Raw genomic sequence first — 18,061 nt, 5'->3', positions numbered from 1 at the left:
TTAAATGTCGCTTCCAATCTAAACTATTCTATGATTCGGTGTCTTGCTGCTTGCCTGGGTAGTTGGTCTTTCCTTCTTCCATATACAGCTGTGAAAATTCTTAAAAAAGAAAGAAACAACAAACAAAAAACCCAAACCCCAGTGTTACGACATTTGGGAGTGGATAGACAATTCTGCCAAACAGAGCTGAGCCCAAGCCAGTCTCCCGCAGTGGTAGATGGTGTTACGTCGGAGTACACTGAGAAATTCCCATAGGGGCTTTGTGACATTGTTTTTTCCTGTATCACCTGGCTGGTAAAGTCAACAGTAGAGCGTAACTGTACCACTCTGTCAGATAGCAGAGCCATCCCTCTCACAGGACAGCCTCTCCTCACATCCCACCCTCACTGCTGAGGACAGGGAGGATTCAGTAGAGCGGGGTATTGGAGACAAGTGGCTGAACATTTTCCTCTTGTCTTTTTGTTCTTCTAGTTCCATTTGCCCCGACAGAATTAAAAGTCCGGGCAAAGATGGAGTCTCTCCTGATAACGTGGCAGCCCCCAGCCAACCATGCCCAGATATCTGGCTACAAGCTCTACTACCGAGAAGTGGGCCCAGAGGAGTCCAGCGATGAAAGCCCTTTGGATGGCGCTGAAGACGAGAGCTGGGACGTAGGACCCATAAAACTAAAGAAGAAAGTGAAGCAGTATGAGCTGACTCGACTAGGTTAGCTGGTTACATCTTCTTAGCAGTTGGTGTGGAAACCCAGGGTCTGATTCTTGCAGTTTGTAGCAGTGCTGGGATGCTTCCAAGAAGCTCAGTTATCTGCTTGGCTGCAGATACATAGGACCAGGACTGTGTGAGCTAAGCCTTAAGGGCACCCAAAATCATTTCTGGAGTGGGGCTCTTCGGGCTTGTTCCAAGCAGAGTTTAAAATACAGAAATTTCTGATGCCGGTGTAGTAGGGATTGTATTTTTAACCAAGGGCTACTAATATACTTAGTATACTCTAATAAGTGGATCTGAATCAATTAGTGGTTTTTATTGTGTCACTATAAAGACTACCTAGATTAAAATCTCCAGTCAGGACAATATCTCTCCTTCCCTGTGTATTTCTACGAAGCTCCATAATTACACGCTATTTGAAAGCTCTCTGCATTAAAATGCAGAGATGGGTTAATTCACAGCATGCTAATTTGAGGTCAGTATTCCCTCCACCTCCCCCTAAGGGAAAGGGGGTAGAAAAGTGAGTGTCTGTGGCTGGAGAACAAGTCTGTACCGCAGTCAGATCTGCCTGCCTAACTCCTTTTGGCATTTCCCATAAGGAGTTATGTTTCTAACATCTGATCATGCCAATTAGTTGATTTGCCCATTGATACAGGATGAAGAGAGAGGAGAGAGTCATGGCAGATGCGTCCTTGAAACAGGATTCTGCTTCTTAGAATTCTTCCACCCCCCACTTCATGCTTCATCCCTGTAACTGCCCAGTGAGCTGAGACTGCAGGGCGAGTGTTTCTCGCGCTGGTTCATCTTACACATCTAGCATATGTGTTATGCATAGTGTAAAGGTCAGGCTGCAGCACCTGGAAAGACAGTCTGTGTCATCAATAAGTAGGTTTCCAGCCATGTTGAAACCATCCTGCCACTGAGAGGGTGTTAACAGTTATGAGTTTCTCTGAAGAATTTAGGTCTGTAATTATTGCACTGAGGAAACCACATGTGAACATCATCACGCGCTGCACTAACCACTGGCAAGTCAGTTAGCAGAGGGACTCGGGAGCAGGCTGAATTGGTTCCAAATGCTCTGGCACGATGATGCTGAGAAGGCTGCTTGTTCTTCTGTAATTACTTCCTTAAATTTGGGCATCCGTCAAGCCCTAATGGCTTCCTTATGATTTGGTGGTTGTGTATCAGCTATCATTGTGTCAGGAAGAGAGTCTCGGGTTTCTTCCAGCCGTGGATGTTCTCTTTTCTTCCCCTTATGCTATTGGATGACGTGCTCCTGCACGCGTACAGTGAAGGAAGGGGTCAGGAATCTGGCTGTGTGGACAAAGGCAGGGGGTCTGGACATGAAACGAGGAGGAGTGGTTGGGATTTAGAAGAGTTTAGTTTTATGGCAGAGAGCTACCCTGCGCAGGTACTTATGTCTGCATTAGGAGTCTCGTAGGCAGAGTGGCCAGCAGTCTCGGGAAAGGTTGGCAGCCCTAACATGATCTATGCTACTGCACGTTGGCTGACAGGGAATCAGCTGGGGGGATTTCTCAGCTCATGGATGTCTGCCTGGGAAGCACAGCAGTGGTAAGATCCCTCTGTAAAAAACAGTGAAACAAAATACCCTCAAGAGGCAGTGTTGGGTATCTCCTGATGTCAGGGTGAGGGGTGGGTGGTGAATGGTGCTGTCTGGTAGGAGAGTGAAATTTGCCCGGGCTGGCCCACGGGAGGTGGGCTGTTGAAGAGGTGTCATGGCTGAAACTACAAATTGGTTCAAGAGCTTGAAGAAATAAGGTGTCAGGAAACCCCAGGGTTAGGCACTGGGAATAGAAGGCTGTAGCTCAGACATGGTTGCATACCATGTCAGTGCAAACAAGGTGCATGCTCCCCGCCGGGGGCTACGTGCTGCTGCAGCGCAGTCACTAAATGCCCCTTAGCTCCACATCCCTGCAGTGCCAGGGAAACCAACGCTCTGCCTCTTGTCCTGGTTTGGGGTGTGGCCTGAGAGACAAAACATCCCTGCTTGTTCCTGCACAGCTTGGTTTTGATTTCCTGAATTTCCTTGGTTTTTTTCCAGGACCACAGGAGTGCAAGAGGGGAAGCACTTTGTGGGGACACAGCTCCTTTCAAGGCATGCCTCAGACAGAGGTGGAGGGGTGTACAGAAAGCAGCTTTGGACAGAGCTTCTTGAGCACAGTTACTGTTGATTCATAGCAATAGCACAGCAATTACACCAGCAAAGAGCCCTGCCCGTGTTTCCCTCCCTAGTTTCCTGTAACATCAGACTGTGTTTCACGCTGCAGTAAGGGTCCTTGTGATGGTCCAGTGCAAGATAATCTTGTTTTGTCTTCTCTTGCATTGGCTGGTCCTGCTGCTAAAATAATGCCAGCTTTATCCACCACCTCTTCTCTATCCTGCAGGCTTCCTCAACCTTTGCCTAACCCCCAGCATCTGGCTTCTTGATTTTGCCTTTGGTAATGTCCCAGCGATCTCCATTTGAGCTGTCTGAAATAAAAGAATACTTCTCACTCATGCTCGTGCTAACCTCTGGAGCGAGCCACATCTCCTTAGAGCGATATTGCTAATGGCACACCTTGTATCTTGCCTGAGAGTTATGTGCTGAAATCCTGTGAGAGAGGTGGGCAGCTGTTCAAAGGCATGTAAGAAATACAGCAATTTCATGAGCCCACAAAATCAAAAGGAAGTTGTCCTGAATCACCAGGAGGGCTTTTCCTGGAGGAATTCTCATTCATTTCCATCTATGTTCTAGCAGTTAGTCTCTGTAATGGTGTGCAACTACCAGGGCCGTAATTTACATGAAAAATAAACGGTAAGGATCTGATCATGTCTTCCACATTCCCATGAAGGAAGAGTGCATTCCTCTGAGTGACTCCCTGGAGATCAGGGTATTTTCCCACTTACAGGAAAGAATGGCATGTGGCATCTGGCCAACATGAACACCTTGAAAGACTGAGTAGAACAACATATTTAGCATATTAGATATATTATGCAGTCATCCAGATTAGTGATTTGAAATAATCTGGACTAGATTATTCTGCTTATATTTAATGTATGATGGAATGCAGTGAAATACATCTGTTTTCATGCTGCCTACCAGCTTCTTGACAGCTTGATAGAGCTTTATGTCTGCATGTTCTAAGAGCTTGAACATCTGGGCCTGTGTATAAAAATTGAAGCCAAGCCTCTGACTGAGAAATCCAAAATAACCCTATTTTCAGAATGCGAATCGCTTGATCTTATAGTGGAGCTCCTCGGGCTTCACGTGTAAGCGGCTGCTGTACTGATCCTACCCAGGGACGGAGATGGAGGACTTGTCCTTTCCTTCACTTCATTCTCCAACAGGAGCTGCCCACAGCTGCATCGCATCTGTGAGCTCTTCCTCATCGTTTTGGGTCGCATCATCCACGATGAGCTCGTGTCCCAGTGAAGCCCAGCCAAACGCTCAGGCAGGAGGTGGAGTGTGTGTACTGGCAAGGGATGGGCTGTGGGGTTCTTTGTTCCACCAAGCCCCTGGTCCCAGCTGTTTGGAAGATGAGTGCCCTTTGGTCTCATCCCCCTTGTGTGGGTTTGAAACGTTTTCCTATGGCTGGAGAGTGTGGAAATGCAGATCAGGCTGTATTGGAGACAGACAAAACTCTGTTTGCTTTTCAGATTCTTTTGGGGAGAAAAATGTGGCTGAACTGTTTTTATATTCTGAGTGCGAACATGTGTTGTGGAGCAGAGAAAGCCTTTGGTAATTGGTACCATTAGCCTCTGGGAGCTTAATCAGTGCAGTAATAATAAAATTGGCATCAATAAGAAAGGTTGCATTCTGCTTATGTTGTCTGGCAAAGAGAGCAGTGATCTATCAGGGCAGGGAATGAACAGGCACGTCCCAAATTAACGAACTTCATCAACGCGCTGCAGCCAAGGAAACCAAAGACGGTCTGCACTGCTCTCGCTGAACTTCTGAATGGGCTGAAGGGAGAAGCTGGCGAGTGTCTTATGTGAGAACTTTGTATCTCCCAAGTTGTTTCCTTGATTAAACATCTCCATTAAAAATAAATCTTAGATGTTACTTAAGAGGGCAGAGGAGTGTTTCAGCTGATGAAAGGCCAGAGGAAAGAGGGAGGTGAATTTTGGACCAAGGCAGCACTGCTTGGAGATAGATTACCCTGTCCTGCACATCAGTTTGGGTCCAAGTGTGAGGGTCCTCATAGAGTGCGTGGCTGTCTGATGGGAGGAGGTTTCTGGTGTGGGTTTTGTGTGTGCTGTTGCTTTTCTAATTGCAAATCCTGGCTGTGGAGGCAAAATAGTCACCATACAACAAAAGCTGCCAGTGACTTAACAGGGTGTGTGAGGATTTGCTGGAAGGAAGGTCCTCACAGCAGTGAATACACCAGAAAGGACTTTAGAAATGGGAGGTGCATTTTGGAGGGGAGGGGATGTCCTCACTCCGCAACACTAAACAATAGAGTGCATCCACTTCCATGGGGGGGAGAGAGGAGTCATTGTGCAGAGGTTTCCTTAGTAATTTGCAAAGGAGAAAGGGGATCCTGAGATGATGTGCTGCAGGACGTGACACTGGTTAACCCTCGGTGGCTGGGGCAAGTCCATTCGATGCTGATAATTTCTGTAAAAAGTGGGGGGAGAACTGGAGAGTAGCTGTGATGGTATGTGTTCCAGTTGTGAGGCAGTATTTGAATGTGGAAAGCCTGGAAGTGGAAGGGTGACTCCCTGCTGTATTTTAGCAAATACAACTCTGTTCAAGCTACTTTCTTGGGTGGTGAGAAAAGCTGGTCAGATCAAAGCAAACGTTTCTAACTGGGGAGGGTTGGTAACAAAAATAACCCCAGACAAACCCTGATTGATTTTTCCAGCTCCTGGGAGACTCTATGAGGTGAAGCTGGTGGCATTCAATAAGCACGAAGATGGTTATGCAGCAGTTTGGAAGGGCAAAACAGAAAAGGCACCTGCAGCAGCAGTAGGTGAGGAATGCCCTTCATTTGTTGTCTGTCTCTTCTGCTTGGCATGTGGCTTCAGAGGAAGGGTAGAGGTGAAGTTGCAAAAGATGAACTTGAAGAAGGACAATACAAAAATGGGGAAGGTCCCAATATAAGGAAATTCCCTTTGACAGTCATTGCAAATTGCATTGGAGGAATTATCTTGGGAAGGAGAGAAAGGAGCAAAATATCCCCCTTCTCATTAGGGTTGTTCTTATATCGGGTGCAGATAGCCTTCACTGTGTTCTCTCTGGGCCCATTAGCGGCTCAGGGGTTGGTCTTGGAAATGCCAAATAACCTGGGTTTCATCTCTTACACGATAAAGGTTCGAGAACGTGAATTAGCAACATGCCAGGGTTTTTGCAGTGTTATAAAGTAAAAGCTCGGAAAACTTAGGCTCCATTCTCAGCTCTGCCAGTCTGTTGTGGGATGGTGAACAGCCTGGGTTCCTCCTTACCCTGGTGTGGGTCTGTCAGGTGGGTAGCTTTGAAGCTGGCCTCCTGTGCTCCACAGCACTACACCACCACCTTGGTGCATGAATCCTCATTGTGATCTTTCCCACACGTGAGGAAAAGTGTGGACTGCTGCATGCACAGGAGGGCTAAGCCAGGCATCTAGGCTTACGCTGGAGGCCAGCGTATTGGTGCAGGCTTCACAACCTAGGCCTGTTTTTTCTGTGTTTTCTGTGTCTGTGGTGGCTGTGCCTTGCCTTACCTTACCATCATGTACATCTCCATGTCTCTTTTCTTTCTTTGTCCTGCACTGTAGATCCCCCTGTGCAGAAGGGTCCTCCGCTGCCTCCAGTCCAAGTCTATGCAGAGTCCAACAGCTCAACTTCCATATGGCTCAGGTGGAAGAAACCTGACTTCACAACAGTCAAAATTGTCAACTACACCGTGCGCTTCAGCCCCTGGGGCCTGAAAAACGCTTCTCTTGTTACGTACTACACAAGGTAAAGAGGGGTGCTAAGGGTTCATCTGCCAGATATTGCTCATGTCAGGAATAAACACGGGGCAGGAGGATCCTGCGTGGAAGTTCTGGTACTGTGCAAAATCTTGGGTGTTTTGCACACTGGAAACATCTGCCTTGGTCACAGATACATTCAGAACTGCTGAAACACGGCACTGGGATTTGCCTATGACTTGAATATCAAGGGGTCATTTACTGCCTGTCTCTGCATTTTTTTCTGCTCTGCTTGGACCATTTACGCTTGTTTCCCTGTTAATAATATAACCAGGTGCAATTATGACCAGCCTCAAAGCATTCATGATTTGTGAGATGGCCCTCACAAGTTTGGTTTAAAAATTGCTAGAGTTTAAGCAGTTACAACAATTTGGGGATGCATTTTAAATCTAGATTCCTGTGCAGGTTTTCAGCCTATAACCAGGCTGTGTTTTCAAACCTTTCTCTGCAAGTACATCAGAAATGGTCTGGGAGGCTGGGAACCTACTTTGCTGTGTATCTGGGAGCTGAGTGCTCTTGCATTCACACGACTTCAGGAGATGAAGCTTTAGGTGAAAAATCAAATACTGTAAGAGTTAGGATAATGTCTTACAGTGTTCCCAGTAAGGTATCAACGTGACAGTGGGAGGGAGAACCAATTAGTGTTCATGGCCTTGTGAATGTGTCCTCTTTTGGCAGCTCGGATGAAGACATTCTCATTAGTGGGTTGAAGCCCTACACCAGGTACGAGTTTGCTGTGCAGTCCAATGGTGTTGGCATCGATGGGCCCTTTGGCAGCGTGGTAGAGCGGTTCACCCTTCCTGACCGTGAGTATTTATCCGAATTGAATCCTGGTTTCTCCTGGCTTTCCCTGAACCTCTGTCAAATCCCTCCTAATGTGCCCCTGAGAGATGTGATTTCAGATCACCTCTAAGGTATGATGCCCCTGAGTAGATGCTGAGAGCCACTAAACATCCTGGTGGCTTTCCCGAGCCTGTTAAAGGAGTGCTGCTTTGTAAACAGAGAGGAGCATGTAAAGAGATTCGGGGCAATGATCGCTGTTACTGTGGGGTTGCCTGTGGGTTCAGAGAAATCCTGCTCATAAGTGATGCATTATCAGCTCTCTCTAAGGCAGTAGGTCGTCCCCAGTGCTGAATGTCACTGTCAGAACAAGAGTGCCTTGCCCAGCCTGGCTTTCCAGTAAGACCTCCACCTCTTAGCTTTGGGCCTGGTGAAGGCTGGAAGGCAGAGATGATCCTGGGAGCTGCAGTGTTTTAGCTCTTTACTCTGTGACAGCTTCTCCAGTATCAGCTTCACAGAGGAGCAGCAATGGCCTTTGGAGGTGCTGTGTGTCCTGCCCCTAGCTAGGACTAGTTGCGGTGCAAGCAGGGCTTTGGGGAAGACGGAGAAGAAAGCAACAAGGAACAAGGGTGTGCTGGGAATATTCTCTCAAAAATGACCAATGTTGCACAGCCTCAAACTGAGCCGCGTGGCTTCATCAGCACTGTCACCTTTCCCGTGGCTGGTTGGCCATGACACACAAATCCTGCCCTGTATTGGGCTCAGCAGCCTGCTCTCTCTGCTCTCCACAGCTTGTTTGGATGAGGTGTCCGGCCCCAGAGGTTGCCCATCATCTCATGCTTGCAAACCTGGCTGCGGCACCACTGAGGTGGATCCAGAGAAGGCACAGAGCAGTTGTCACGCCCTGCAGGTTGAATGCTCTCCTCTTTTCTGCTGTTCACACTGGGTCTTCGCTTGTCTCTGCCAGGTCCCTCAACTCCTCCATCTGACCTGCGGCTGCATCCCCTCAACCCCTATGCTGTCCAGGTGCACTGGTGCCCCCCTGTCGAGCCCAATGGCATCATTGTGGAGTATCTCATCCTGTATAATGCCAACAACACGCAGCCAGATGACATGTGGACCTTGCTGACACGAGAAGGTGAGCTTCCTCGAGGTACTGTAATACTCCACCAGGTTCTTCTCCTCCTCCTGCCTTCTTCCCTGCCTACAGAGCCCTGGTTGGTCAGTCCTGCTGCCCTGATTTTTGCCTGACTTTGAGCACATACAAATAAACATTCAAGAGCTCATGCAGCTGGCTTTCTTGGAGTGTATGCTGGGCCTTGCTCCTGGTCATACAGGAGAGTCTAGGGACATGACTACTGAGAGACATGGAGTCATACATGTCTACAGTTGAAATAACCATTATTATCCAGCAAACATCCTGCCCATACAGACTGGCAGTCAGTAATTCCCAGGAGAATTATGCCAGCAACACCACGTGCAGTCTGTATCATCAGCTCTTTAAGCAGCAAGTTCATTAACACCGAAGAGGTGTATGAATTACCTCTTAGAGCTCATAACACAAAATCCCTCATTTCTGAGGATCCAACAGAATTCTGCTGCTACTTTACTGCAGCCTCTGAATACTCTTGGAACTGCACATTTTAAACCTCTTTTGACTTGCTTTTGATCAGGAAATATCTTCAGCACGGAAGTGCATGGCCTGGAGAGTGACACCAGATACTTCTTCAAGATGGGAGCAAAGACAGTCGTGGGATCTGGTCCCTATTCAAACGTTAAGGACGTGCACACCCTCCGGGAGAAGCTGTCTGGTATGAGTTTCCCCTTTGTCCCAGTGCAGGAAGCGAGCTGCATTGCTGAAGACTGCGATTTGTGAGCGGTGGCATTTCTGTTTGCCAAGTGATCGCCTGATGTCACTGCGCAGGATGCGAGATATGACTGCATAGGCCAGTGCAGAGGGTCGCGGCAGAGTCCTCAGATGTGCAGCTCTGCGGGCCTCGGGCAGCTCCAGAACCCACCCCACAGCCGAACTTCATCTCTCTTCCCCTTCCCAGCTCCTTTGCAAGGGCACGTGCAGCCTGCGTCTTGCTGCCTTTCTTAGGCCTGTGTAGCATGAAATTAATGAGTGTGCATAGATGCCAGTTTGCTTTAAGCTGCTCTAAATTGTCACTGCCAAGTAAATCTTTTTCCTTTATGTGTATAGAGGCATCACCTATTGATTTTAGTGAAGCTGGTGCTTCCTTGAACATAAGACACTTTGTGCCTTCTTCCTGCTACCAGCTGAAGTGATGTATCTGTCCTTCCCCACTAGATGTTCTGGATATCCACTCTGTCACGGGGATCATTGTGGGAGTCTGCCTGGGGCTGCTCTGCATACTCTTCTGCATGTGTGCCAGCTTCCGCAACAGCAAGCAGAGGTAGGTGTCACCTCACCTTCGCAGGAGGCAAAGGAAGCCGATGTGGGAGGAGACAGAACACACTGAGCTGCTTCCCCGTGTTCAGCTGGGCTGTTTGGGATGTGGTGGATGACATCAGTTAATACAGACATTGAGTCTTGGGAGTGCTGGCTGGCTAAGGAACATATTTAGTATAATCTTTTCACTGATTTATTTTCTCTGTAGTTTCTCTTTAATTTGCATGGTTAGGCTAATAGGATTTTTTTTCAGAGAAAGAAAAAAAAAAAGAAAAGGGAAAATCCACTGCCAGATTGTTACCTCTGTCTGTTAGTATGGGGGGTATTTTGGTTCTGAGGTTGGACAGCTCCAAGGATGTTTGGAAAGGGTTTGTTAACTTCCAGTTGGGAAAATGATGAAAGACTTCCCAGTGAGTGACGGGCTGGTTTAAGGAGGATTGGACTCAGCCCAAAGTCCCCTGCTATCCCAGGGGTCTGAATCCAGCCACAAGCATTTGGAAAGACAGTGATCAGAAACTAGCTTAGTTGTTGAAGACCTTTGAGCTGGCAGCAGATCTCAGGACTAGGAACGAGCAACTTCTGAATTCTCGTCTTAATGTGGTCACCCAACTTTTCCATCCTGTTGCATCTCTTATCTGTAAAGCAGGGGTGACAGGAGTGACACAACTCCCCACGGGCAGGAGTTAGAGAGCGCTTGCTCTAGTGCTGGGACTCCTGATCCACTGGCGAGGGGAGGGCTTTGTGCACAGCCCCATGCTTTGTATGAACTTTAGAATTAGTGAAGGTGGTGAAGAGATGCATCTGGGGAGAGGATGCTGCAGCGCAAGCTGTTACAGTAGGATGTGGGTAGAGGATCCCCTTCCTCAGGAGCATCAGGGCGGGAGCTTGGGCCTCGTTGCTTCCACAAGGACAGGCTGTGTGGCCTGGAGGAGATCACTGTCTGGCAGTCCATAGGTTTTTGGGACAGAGGAAAGTGAAGCTTGTGAGAGATGTCAGCTCTTGCTTGTTTTACCTCAGGGAGGCCCTGCCAGGCCTGGACTCCCAGGCAGCCAGCAACCACACGTACTACCACCGGAGCAGGCAAGGGGTGGCAGCTCCCAGTGCCACCTTGGACTCACATGAGCTAGAGTCCCTCATGTCCCCACTCCCCGAGGATGCGCCTGTGCCCCTGGGGGACATCACAGAACTGACAGAAGTGCACAGCCTCATCCACATGAGCCTCCCTGAGGACGTTGTCCATGGGAAGAGGAAGGTAAGGACCTATGCATGTGGTGACTGGGCTCCCACCCTAGGCAAGACCTGTTGCTTGGTGTGTCGCTGCTGGGAAGCCAGGGTCTGATCCTGTCCTGGCTCTGCAAAGAGCTGCTAGTCTTGGCTGCAAGCTGGTGCTGGGCAGCTACGCATTTCCCGCTGTGTGGAACTGACTGGCTCGGTCTTGGCTGTCAGACCTAAGTCTGAGAACCCCCTGCCATCTACCACCTGTTTTCATCTCCTGGGTCAGTGACCCTTCATCCCCAGAAAGCAGCTACCAGACTTACTGCTGCAGGAAGCTGCACTACTCCTGTTGCCGTGGCAGACAGATGGTGGGAGAAAGTGTGATGTCTAGAGTAGATGCTTTGCCTTCCAGGATACTCTTTTGCTTAGAGTAAAAGGAGTTTTGTCCATAAATAGTGTGTTTACTGGAATACCCTTGAAGATACACAAAAGGTGAAATTTTATTTGTGAACCTTATTTTTTGAAGTAGTCTCTTCCTATCCTGCTTGGTTTGCCTGACATTGCATTGTCTTTCATTCTTCCCTGCCCATTTCCTCTCTCAAGCTTGCCTGAAACATTTCATTCCATTAGGGAACCTTTAATTGGCCTAATTTAGCTAATCTGTTTATGTCTCTCTTTGTAGTCCAGGGAGAGCATGTAAAGTAATTAGGAGGTTCAGTAAAACAAATGCATTGTGAGCGCGTGGGATTTCACGTTTGCATCAACGATGCGCTCGTGTGTCACTGGAGGAAAGGTGAGTTCAGGATACCTGGCTTGACACGTCCTTGCTGCTAGTGTCAGTGCAGGCATGGTCTTTTGGAAATGCAACATCTTTTGCTGGCTTTAAGAGTCCTTTGAGTCCTGAAGCTGTGCTCTCGGCCATCCCCAAGTGCCGTGGCAGATCAGCATTCAGCTAAAGGAGAGGCAGTTTGCAGCCAAGCCACATCTGTGGATTTTAGTGGAATGTAGCTGCCTGTCTGGACCCAAGCCGAAGAGTGTGAGGAATTTCCTACAGTTCTTTCTGTTAAATAAGGAACAAATGTTTTCAGTGATGGTGACTTACCCTGAGAACAGGTCGGGGTGGGGGGAAGTTCCCTCCCCTGGGAGGCCTTTTGGGGGGCAGCATATCCAGATTTCTCTTCCAGAGCAGCAATCCTGTCTGCGGAGGTTTGCACAAAGATTTTGATGTTTGCAGAGCAGAGGCTGGAGAGGGAAGTGCCAAGGCATGGTTGCTCAGGGCTAAGCCTGAGAGCTTGGGGTTCCCAGCATCTGTTGCAGAGGCTGGCAGCATCCAGCAATGGAGTTTTATTCAGATCTCAGAGCTTTGGGGAGAGGGGTGATTCTGCCTGTGTTGTCTCTGCCTCAGTAACGGGATGGGGAAAGGCCACTGAGAGCTAAATTCACTGAGGACTTTTGCCAGCAGAATAAAGAGCTTGTTTTTTTGATGGATGTGGATAGGGAAGCAAAGATCACTGAGGAGCAGCCACGCACAGCCACCCGGAGAGCAGTGTTGTCACCCGTGCTGTCCGGTGAGGATGACCTGGCAGATGAGGGAGAGCTCGCGTGGTGGCCGGGAGCAACAGGCTGTTGTTGCTGAGAGTGGGCGCTGGAGGGAGATGTGCTCCCACGCAGGAGGCCCTGCTCCCTCCACTGCCCAGTTCCTGCTGGAAGTGCCACCTGAGCCAGCCCTGAGCACCGTTCCAGCCTCCCTGTACTCTTGGCATATATAATCAAGGCCAAAAACATCTTTATGCTGCAGTTGCCAAGGGGCCACGTGCCTCGATGGTGATGTGATTTTACCTGGCGGGGCAGTCAAGGAGTTGGGCAGGTCTCATGAGTGTGGCCAGGCCGGTGCACACATGCCTGGTCCCCACAACAGATGTAAATCAGAGTCAGGTGCAGTTGTGAGTGTGTGCATCTCCCTGCGTGCAGACAAAACGCTACTAGCCAAGGCCCAGAAGTGGGTTGTAGGTTCCTTGGATTGTCTTGTGTGCTGCAAATAGCTTCTTCCAGCAGCCATTTAAGCTAGGCTGCCAAAAACCACCAGGGACTCTGCATGGAACTGAGTGCTGCCAGGAGCTTTGTACGCTACAGTGACCAGCTGCCCTTGTTGCCTTCTCTTTTCTTCTCATGCTGTGTGTGGTTGGGGCTGTGAAAACCCATGGCAAGGAATGTGGTAGAGCCACAGGAAAGAGAATATCCTTGTGGAAGGAAATTCCTCATCCAGCTTGGCAAGGGGAAGTTCCCCAGGGTGCTCTAGGTTGGGTTCTTTGACTTGCAGTCCTAGTCAATAAAGAAAGGGAGTGAGAAATGTCTCAAGGATCCCTTTTATTTAACAGCATATCATGTAACCGCAGAGCTCAGGATGTTGGCCGGGACAGCCTCTTAGTCCAATGCTGCTGCCACTGTTGGGCAGGTTTGTACAGCTGCAGTGCCAAGGAACTGGCAGCTCCAGCCTGCGTGGCCTCCAGTTCCCTGCTTGCCTCTCCGTCCTCAAGTTACGCTCCTGAAACCTCTCCTGCATAGCTTGGGTGACACTTGCCATTAGCAGTGGCAGCAATAGCTGCTCCCATGCTTGCAGGATTTTCACAAGCTGGCTTGTTACTTAGCATTTCATACATTATTCTTTATTGTTTTTATTCTTGTGGCAGCCTGAGGTTCCAGTGGAGATTGGAGGCTCCATGTTGTTAGGAGATGTACAAGCACAAAGAGGGGACTGTCCCCATGGCCATAAGCAGTCAGAAGTGAGTGAATGTCGCTTTGCAGGTGTTGGGGCTGGAGAACAGTGAGACCAAAGGTAGGAAGACTTGAACAAGGCTGAGATTTGAACTGACTCCTGCAAAGAATTGTGGGCAAGGATTTTGAGAAGTCTCCTTGGTCGTTTTCAAGTCAAGATCACCAGTTCCTTCAAACGTAGGGCCATGATTCCTCTTGAGCCATTACGAGTGATGCTGGGGGTGCAGGATGGTGCAAGTGGAAGGTGGGACAGTCTTTGTGCTGCTGGACAGCCCAGGGGAGCCACCTGGCCACCCTGCCCCTGCGTGCAGGACAACAAGGTGCTCTGCAGCCGAGCTGTTGGCACGGGGCCCCTCTGGATGGCTGACAGCTCCATTAGGCAGGAGTACGCTCAGCCATTTAGCAGGCCCTTCCTTTCTGTGTGTTCCCAGTGGTCACACTCATGGATTTGTAAATACACTGACAAGTGATTTTCCTCTCTTACTCTCTTCGCCTTTCAGGTGACCCCCAGGCTGATGCCTTCAGTAGCCTGCGTTATAAATGACACTGTAATGCACAGCCTGTGGTGATGCAGCTCCGTTTCCCCTCACAGATGGACTGAGGATGATAAAATGGCTCTGCTCCAGACATCTCTGTCACTGCTGCTTTTGGGCCAAGCAATTTAGGGGGTGGGGGAGAACGTTAAAAAGCATCTGCTTTCTATGGAAGACTTCAGCTTTTCATTGAATGAAGCCAAACCCAAGCGTTTTGTCTTGGGAACGTTTGCTGTTGTGCTTCTTGCAAGCTGGAACCTTCCTTGCTTGCTGTCCCGCTTCTTCCCTGCGGGTCTCCTCCCCACGGGGACTGTGTTTCCCATGAAGCATCCCTGTGACTCGGAGAGCAAAAGCTGTAATGCATCAGGGAACTTGGATCTACCCGGGTTGTTCATCTTGTTGAAATTTTTCTGCATGGAAAAAAAGTCCCAATGTTTTCTGAAAAGTCTTAGGCGAGAGCGGTGCTCCTGGTGACAGCTAGCAGAGATTCTCCTTTATCTGGTGGGGGAGAGGTCTGTGTTACGTTGCCTCTTGTTAAGAGGCGCAGCTGCGGGCAGGGATGCCTGCATGTTTGCATGAAACGGAGTTTTCCCACTCCCACCGGCTGCTGTGGTGCCATTCAGCAATGAATCCTTTCTCTCCGCTCTGACACCCTTAAAAGCTGGGCACATCTGAAGTGGTTGGTCACCCTTGCTTTGCACAGGATTTCAAGCTAGTTTAAATAACCATCCTCATAGAACAGGGAAGGTTTCAAGATGGACATTTCCTGCATGTTCATTCTCAGCTCATATATTTGCATGAAATCATTACTTGTCACTGAAAAGGTAACATGATCTAGGCACATTTTTACCAGTCAGAGTTTCTGTAAAAAGGCTAAAAATGAACAGGCTTGTTTGCTTTGATAAGGATTTAACTGTAATGGAAACACCTTTTACTGGAAGATGTTTTTATTAGTTTTCATTCTTGTGTTTGCAGTGAACTGACAAAGGGATTTTTCCCTCTTTAAATTAGTATTAGACTGACACTCTTAGCCTTCGTTGTTCTATTGTAAAAACCAAGAGAATGTTTCCTTGTCTTCCTTCAGCCATTCACTAGCCCCGCCTCGAGCAGAAAGAAATAGTGTTGTTTATTACACCTAAAGATACTGCTTAAAAAAGCAGAGAAGCTTTCAGGCAAACAAGACTTTCTTCAGGTCTGTGATGAAAACAGACCTAGAGTTAATTGCCACTCCCCAACCTTAGAGACTAAGCCCCAAGAGGGACTTTTTTTTTCTTCTCAGACATAATGTGCTTGAACAACATGTGGGATATAGGCTATGTTGTGTGGCTGATGGTTTTTTCTGTTTGTTGAAAGTTGCAAACTGGTACAAAACAAGTTTGTTCTTCATTGCAGCCAATTTCAGCCAGAGCTGAACAGGCTGTTCCCAGAGTCATCAAAACCTATGTAAACATGGCAGATTGACATTTCCGCTAACAGATGGTCCATTGGGGATTGCAGTAGAGCTGCCTGTTTCTTTCCATGTTTTTTGGTATTCACAAGATGCCTGCAAGAAGGTTTTCAAGTTTTCTCTGTGTGTGTGTATGCGTATGATGCTCAGATCTTTCTGATGGCAAATATGCATGTAAGCATCTATAATAGGACACACATTTGTGTGCGTGTGTGCGTGTTTGTGTAGGTTCAACGCTGAAATTTCCAGGCAGTATTTGCTCAGTAACGTATGTTCCTTGGAAAAGGCACAGAAGCCATCAGTCAGCGATGGAGCTGCAGAAAGCCTTTCAGATGGCGTCAGAAGCAAATTGAACACATTCCTTGAGTATTCACATGTAGTGATATTCCTTATCGTGAGCTGTGTGTGATCACTTGGTTGATTTCTTGCTGTTAAAGTGTAGTTTAATGATTGTCCGCTTAGAAAGGGAGCAATTAGGCAATGCCCTTGGCTCAGAATATATTGTTGAGGATTGCAGAGAGAGGAATGGCAAAGCTGCTGCCTCCAGCATCCACTTCTAAATTAGTGAATGCTTGATATCCGCAGCGCTGGGTTTGGACGTCACCGTTCTGCAGGGTGCTGTCCTATAAATGAGGCCCTTTACTACTTGTCGTCTTGAATTTTCATCCTGAGGCAGCAGCAAAGCTCCTGTGACTTGGGGTTGGTGCTGGGATGTAACGCTACTCTGCCTCCCACAAGGTGCTTGAGTCCGGGTGGACAGACAGTGCTCGGGAACGGCTCAGGCAGCCCTTCGGTGCATACATGAGCGCTTTAATGTGCCTTCTGCCAGCACCAACAGCACGAGGTAGCATTTGCGTCTTGCTAAATAGCTGACTTAGGAATGCCTGGCTTTCATACAACATCTGGTCGTGTATTTCTACCTTATTTCCAGCCAGATGGACTGAGGCACAAGGAGGTCAAATGACTCACACAAGGTCAGGCTGATGTCAGAAATCTCCTTGCCATCTTGGCTGGGCTCGTGGTATGTTGACTGTTGTTGGAATAGATCTGACCTGTGTAAGTAGCATCCGCATGTGCAGAGCAGAAACCTGGGTTCCTCCTGCCCGACCGTGAGCAGTAGGTTTGAATAGATGCATCGTATATCTTCACCCTACACAGCCATCCTGCTCACACCAGCACTATTCTGTATGCACACGCACACTCGCAGTTGTGTCAGGTTGGGCTTTTCTCTTCGCTTCAGCCTTGTGTCAGCCTCTCACTTCTATCCAGGCAACGTGTAACAGCTGTGGAACAAGCCCAGAGATAAGTGGCTCGTGTGGTCCTTAAATCTGAGCGTGTGTGTGTATATATGTATGAGAGTCAGTAGCGAGGCTGAGCTCAGGTATACGCAGGACAGCCCAATAAAATCAAAACCTGGAAAGAAAATACTTTTCTGCCTGTGAACTAATAGTCTGAGCTGTTAAATAACTTCAGCTCTTAAAGGCACACATTTCCCATACACAGAGGTGTGCATTCAACGGTTTATTGCAAGGGGAAGCTGAGAGAACCCAGAACAAATTGTGTTCAGCCCATATAATTTAATTAGATCTACAAACAAGGTAACACTGGTTGCCCAGGGGATTTAAAGCTCAGCTAAGAATTGCTTGGTGGTCTGCTGCAAAAAAAAAAAAAAAATTAAATAAGGCCCCCAGTTTTGTGCCTCTGTGTTGATGGGGAATGGCAGAGTGTTTACCCAAGCTCAGAGCAGGAAGTCTGTCTGCACCACAGAGCAAGCAGTTCAGCATTGTCTTCAGCTCTTACTGGAGCACACGTGCCGGCGCACACAGGTGAGGGTTCTTCTCACGCTGCAGAGCATCGCTTGTGCCAAAGCAAATACTCTAACCATTCAGGCCCAGATTCCCGCCGTCCCGGTTCATTCCAGCTTTGCGTTATTTTTCAGTAGGCTCATACCGCTCTGGGTTGTTCGCAGCTTTGCAGAGAGTTGATTTCAGTGGACCTTTAAATGGCGTCTTGTGCCATGATATACCTGTTTGTCCTCAAAATTCGAGAATCGGTGGAAAGTCCCTTTTGTGACCAGTTGTGAAGCACCTGGCAGCTTTTATCCACTTGTTCTACATCAGACCATGTACAGAGCGATAAAGCCTGTTCTAACACGGCAACTGTGTGAGTCTGTTGCAGCGAGCGTTTTTGTTTTGATGCCATCAGCAGCTTTCTCTTCATTTAACTTGTGTCTTCTAACACT

At 48.3% G+C, this 18,061-nt stretch overlaps 1 protein-coding gene and 1 long non-coding RNA gene across 4 annotated transcripts in view; both read left to right on the top strand.

Moving 5' to 3' along the window:
* The window catches only part of IGDCC4 (immunoglobulin superfamily DCC subclass member 4), a 100,343-nt gene that overhangs the window by 75,000 nt on the left and 7,282 nt on the right, over positions 1 to 18,061 (top strand). For 2 of the 3 annotated variants that reach the window (XM_075100731.1, XM_075100733.1), the window contains 8 exons: positions 472 to 705; positions 5,571 to 5,678; positions 6,462 to 6,645; positions 7,335 to 7,462; positions 8,404 to 8,574; positions 9,110 to 9,247; positions 9,748 to 9,853; positions 10,867 to 11,101. In XM_075100731.1, coding sequence (XP_074956832.1) covers positions 472 to 705; positions 5,571 to 5,678; positions 6,462 to 6,645; positions 7,335 to 7,462; positions 8,404 to 8,574; positions 9,110 to 9,247; positions 9,748 to 9,853; positions 10,867 to 11,101 — 1,304 coding nt within the window. The remainder of the gene's footprint in view (positions 1 to 471; positions 706 to 5,570; positions 5,679 to 6,461; positions 6,646 to 7,334; positions 7,463 to 8,403; positions 8,575 to 9,109; positions 9,248 to 9,747; positions 9,854 to 10,866; positions 11,102 to 18,061) is intronic. The other variant, XM_075100732.1, reaches the window with a different exon arrangement.
* On the top strand, positions 11,112 to 17,501 carry LOC142060480 (uncharacterized). Its single transcript, XR_012661760.1, has 2 exons — positions 11,112 to 13,900; positions 14,340 to 17,501. It is a non-coding gene; the product is annotated as an uncharacterized LOC142060480 (long non-coding RNA).

Source organism: Phalacrocorax aristotelis, chromosome 7, assembly GCF_949628215.1.
Source record: "Phalacrocorax aristotelis chromosome 7, bGulAri2.1, whole genome shotgun sequence".
Taxonomy (NCBI): Eukaryota; Metazoa; Chordata; class Aves; order Suliformes; family Phalacrocoracidae; genus Phalacrocorax; species Phalacrocorax aristotelis.
Note: the sequence above shows the minus strand (reverse complement) of the source record. Positions and strands in the feature narration are given on the sequence as shown.